The sequence below is a fragment of the Poecilia mexicana genome, unplaced genomic scaffold (assembly GCF_051168715.1).
Source record: "Poecilia mexicana isolate PSO_F unplaced genomic scaffold, ASM5116871v1 scaffold_18, whole genome shotgun sequence".
NCBI lineage: Eukaryota > Metazoa > Chordata > Actinopteri > Cyprinodontiformes > Poeciliidae > Poecilia > Poecilia mexicana.
In genome coordinates, this window is record NW_028263387.1 from 13,606,558 (window position 1) to 13,611,667 (window position 5,110).

General features: G+C 40.0%; 1 protein-coding gene across 2 annotated transcripts; it reads right to left on the reverse strand.

Annotated features, from left to right (window-relative positions):
- Positions 1-1,491: 1,491 nt before the first annotated feature.
- Positions 1,492-4,847, reverse strand: LOC106905561 (homeobox protein HMX1-like). Of its 2 annotated transcripts, none has more exons than XM_014970456.2 (3): positions 4,470-4,847; positions 2,255-2,449; positions 1,492-1,916 (listed from the first exon to the last, which is right to left on the reverse strand). In XM_014970456.2, the coding sequence occupies exons 1-3, from the start codon at positions 4,663-4,665 to the stop codon at positions 1,492-1,494; spliced, it is 816 nt and encodes a 271-aa protein (XP_014825942.2). In that variant the 5' UTR covers positions 4,666-4,847. The 2 variants fall into 2 exon arrangements, with proteins under 2 accessions (XP_014825942.2, XP_087872309.1); XM_088016183.1 differs by having other exon boundaries at positions 4,455-4,847.
- Positions 4,848-5,110: the final 263 nt, after the last annotated feature.

Consider the following 5,110-nt stretch of genomic DNA (forward strand, 5'->3'; position numbering starts at 1 on the left):
ATTTCCCAGTTTATTTATTTTTGCTTTAATTATGAAAGCAGAACAAACTACAATGATGAATGTATTTAATAAGGAAACAGTAGATGTCCCTAGAAAGGTAATAAAATATCTTTCATTGTGTTTTAGTCCAGCTTTTTCACAGAATTGTTAGTATTAAGCCACAATTGTTGTTTTTTTTAAGCACAAACAACCTGTTTATGATCATGCAATCTCAAATAGGTTCAAGTTGTAACTTTGACTAGTCCAGACTTGGACTAAGTCACTATAAAACTTTAACTTTTTCTTAGACAGTCAGAGGTTAGATCGATGCTCTGGATCATTGCCTTCTTCCATGTCCCATATTTTAGGTCCTGATGGCTTTAGTCATGATTTTCCAGTAGGGACCAGCTTGGATGAATTGTTGAGGTGCTTATGGAGTATTTTTGGTCGGCTGGTCGTTCTTTGTTCATTTGTGAATCGTGTCAATGTGGTTCATTGTAGCTCCAAACCCATTAAAATCACTTTGAAAACCTTCCCAGACTGACAAGTATAAATGACTTTCTGCTAAACTGTCCTTGAATTTCGTCAGATCAGGCCAAAAATAGTTGCTTTTTGAGATATTTTAGCCTAAGTTAAATATTCAATCAGTCGTATGTGGCTGGTAAAATAGAAATCGGCTTCTAAAACCGTTGATCGTCATAGTTGATTTATGATTTAAAGTGGTCCATTTTTTTTCCCCAGATTGATCTGAGTACGTTTTAACCCTTTTAATAAATGAAACCATCATTGAAAAAGTCCATAATGTGTTTTCATCAGGTTATATAAAAAAACATTACGATCTGAAGTGTGAATAACAATAGTAAAAGAAACTACATTACAATACTCACCAGCCATCTTAGATAATTGTCAGAGTGCTGCACATCTACAACATAAATCTTTTTCCTAAAATACTTCTATCGGATTAAGATCTTAAGACTGTGAAGGCCATAGTAATACAGTGAATTTATCATAATCTTGAAGAAGCCAGTTTGAGATTAAGTTTGAGAGGGAGGCATAATCCTGCTGGGAGTTGCCATTAGAAGATGTTTGTGGTAATGCTGACATAAAAGCAAAAGAATCCCTGTTCACCAGGGATTATTTCATTTAAATATATATATTTATCTTGTAGTTCAGATGATTCAAAGATTCCAGATTCCTTAGAAAAATGGAGAATATTGATCTTCAGTAGCTCTATAAATTTACTTTAGTCCTGGATATCAGCTTACACGGTTCTCAACGCCGAGTAAGCCTTAACAGGACACAAAAATATCCAACAGAAAACTCAGATGATGTGTAAATGACAGAATTGTTTTTTGTACAACTGGTGCCGCCCCATGACGAAATGCTGCCCTGGGCTGAGAACCAGGCTCCCTTCGCCTTTTTCCAAGAGAAATAGTAAAAAAACAAACAGAGCATCTAAATTTGTGTGTTAGAATTGCTAATAGCGTCTCTTTATGTCCAAAGCTCCTTACATCATACCAGTCCTGTCATCGGTGGTGACATAAACACCAATGGGTGGGTGAGGTGTCCAGTCAGTGGGCAGGTGGGATCCGAGACCCCAATAACTGGTGGCGACACCTGAGGAAGGCCGCCCAGAGTCAGAGGCGTGCCAATGTTCTCTCGGTACACCACGGGGACTCTGACGACCCTGTGGGCGGCGTAAGGTACGACGGCTCCACCGCTCTCTATGTCGGCGGTGATCTGGCGTTTCCACTTGTTCCTGCGGTTTTGAAACCAGATCTTGACCTGCGTCTCCGTGAGCTGCAGCGAGGCGGCCAGCCCGGCTCGCTCGGTGCTGCTCAGGTAGCGCTTCAGGTCGAAGGTGGACTCCAGCTGGAAGACCTGGGTGCGGCTGAAGACGGTGCGCGTCTTCTTCTTCCGCAGCATTTTGACCTCACCTGCGAGCAAAAAGAGATTTCGTTTGTTTTCTCATAGTTGTTTTTTTATTTTGTTGTGAGAACCAGTATATCAGCCTGTAATGTATCATAGCCGTTTGGACCCGGAGACTTTATGCACCAGGTTCAATCAGACTTTCAAAAGTAAGAAAAGATACTTAAGCAATTTTAAAAAAGTTGGACAAAATTGCCAAAAAGAAGACAGTTTTTCAGTTTTTGAAGCATCAGAAAATAATTTTCGTAAGTTATGACAAATCAATTCTTGTACAAACTGTAAAATACAATTCTTTCTTAAAAAGGAAGGTGAGAGAGAGATTGCTCACATTGTGGTTATAACTGACCTGTATCACAGTTATCCTCCCCGAGGATGCAGGAAGACTGCACAGTTTCTTCCTCTTTGTCGTTTGTTAAACTATCATCTCTCTTCTCCTCTGACTCGTCGCTCTCCTCCGCTGAGTCTGGTAAAACTTGGCAATCCCCTTGTCTCCGTGTTGCATGGACGCCCCATTTATCTGTGACGCTGGACCCATAAAGATCTGTGGAGAAAAACCAGAGAAAAGAAAAAGCTATTACCTCAAAACAATATTTGCACCTGAGAAAAACACCGGCCAAATATTAGAGCAGACACACGCACAAAAAATAAATAAATCTGGTAGCTTTACCTATTAAAATAATTTACATCTGGTTCAAAAAATGTAATGTCCCATGATGGTCAGATTCTTGAAACTTGTCTATTTTTATTTTGATAACGGATCCTACCTGAACATGTTGATTATAATTTAACTCAACTCTTTTTGGTGTCATTACAAATTGTCATAAGATTTGCGGTTGATAAAAATTTCCTCTTTGGAGCAAATTCTGAAGTTTGTATCTCACTTTAGCAACTTAGCTAATGCTAAAGTTGAACTAGATCCAAAGCTAAGCTACGAACCCTCAGGCAGCTGTTGTCATTTTGTACAAGTAAAACTAATAAAAACTGAACCATTTTTCTTGAGTGAGTAAAGTTCAGAAATGTAAAAATAACTGGAGTGCTTAAAAAGTAGAAATTAAACTAATTTATTTAGGAGTCTTTAAGCCTTAGCGTTTGTACATTAAGCTATTTGTCCTCAGAAACAATCAAACATTGTTTAAGTTTTATTTTCTCCTTGCCAATTGGCTCAAAAGGAAGCGACTAATTGGGGAGTTGGGTTGTTTATTCGTGGAGAAGCTTTCAGAAAAGGGTTATCCAGGTCATGTGTCGCAAACTAAGCTCTAAACATTATAAAGGTGAGGTGATGTGTAATTTCATTATCTTATTATAACACAAATGCTGTCTAAATTGGACAATTCCCACTGTTGCCATCGCCCCGGATACAATTATCCATGATTGTCACAAATGAAAAGAATCAGCTCTTCTATCTAGGACACTTAACCTTTATTACACTGATTAAGAAAAATAAAACTGATGGAATTTTAAAATATTACTTGTTAATTCAAACATTTTAAAGACATCTATATTCATTTTGGTTGCTCTACATTAAAAAGAGACCAAAATAATGGATATTATGTGATGACGGCATTAAAATTGAGAGAAATAGTAATAAGCTATATATTGTCCATCCGTTATCTAAAACATTTTTACTTGCCGGGTCGTGAGGTGGGGGCTTGTGTCCGACGCCAGCAGCCATTGGGCAAGAGGCGGGGTACAGTAATAAACCTTTTGAATTTATTATGAGAAAGTGACATGTGTACCATTTTAATAGCAAAAATTTCCCATGCATACGCACTGACTAAATCATCTTAAACTCAGGGTTAAAATGGTTAGCTTGCAAGTGACATTAGCATTAGCGCTATCAATAAACTAGCTTAATACAATCCTACTTTTTAGAAGGTTTCTCAGTCACAACACGTTTTTACATTTTTCTGAGTTGATATATTCACTTGTTATCAAATTTTGAATACTTTATTTACTTTAGAGGGAAAATTAGCCATTTTCAGTTTAACCCAGTTCATCTGAAACATTGAAAATAAAAATAAAAAGGAAAATAACACAGAATAGAAAACGTGGGACGGGACAAGTGGAGGCACCTGCTACTCTTGTAAATCTTTCTATTAACATTAATTTAACGGCACAGATGGAGGTGCAATATTTACATTGACAAAACTTCATAAATGCCCAGTCACTCCAGGCCACGCCTCCCTCTGTTTAGCCACATTGTTATAAAACTGCTGAAATTCTGTTGTCTCATTTGGTCTTGGTGTGCCAGCTCCTAGATTTTAGCGGAGGCACCCCATCTGGTCACCCCTCTGAAAACCTTCTGGAGGCGCCTCTGCTGTTCTCTGGACACAGCACACAATGAACGACACTAGCTATAGCTGACTGAACCGACATCTTCTGCTAAAAAAATAAACGTGGAGGTAAGGCGTGTTACCAACATAAAAGCAGCTGATTTATTCGAACTGGTTACTACAAAATTGTAAGTAATTTTAATGGATAGAGTTTAATATCCTCCAAAAGTCGTTTTTATAGTGCAGCTGTTTCGAGCCAGCAAAGAAAGGCGCAAGATGGAAACTCACCTGCAGCTTTCTGAAGCGGCCGTCCCGTTTCCAGCACCCGTCTGACCACCGGGAAGGGCGCAGCCCCCCAAACTTTGAACCCGGAGGTTTCCACGCTCTCTCCGGCCGAGGAATCCGCGCCGGATGTCCGCAGCAGATTCTCGATGTAAAAAGACGGAGCCCCGAGTTCGGATCTCGGCGCCTTATCGTCTAACATTTCGACTTTTGCGCTTATGGATCCAGCTGGTTTTTGCACCTTAAAAAAAAAAATCCCGCGGATGAGAATATTATAAAATCCTTCCTGGGAGAGACGTCAGTTCTTTCTGCTCCACGTAAATCATCGCGACGCTCTACAAGAGGTCCCTTTGGTGGAGATCCAGGCGCAAAACTCGCGTTGGGGTCGATCTGAGGACAGAAAGGCAGAGGTATTAACTACTCCGAGAGAGAGAGAGAGAGAGAGAGGAAGAGAGAGAGAGAGAGAGGAAGAGAGAGAGAGTGAAAAAGCTCCACAGTGTTGTTTCTTCGTAGCTTATCTCGCAGGCTGTGTGATAGTCCTGCCGTCAGGGACAGCAGAGAAACTGGATTTAGGTCAATTAGGAGGAAAGCCAGGCAGAGATACGGTGATGTCCTCAGGGCTGGAGATGGAGAGAGCGACCCGAGGA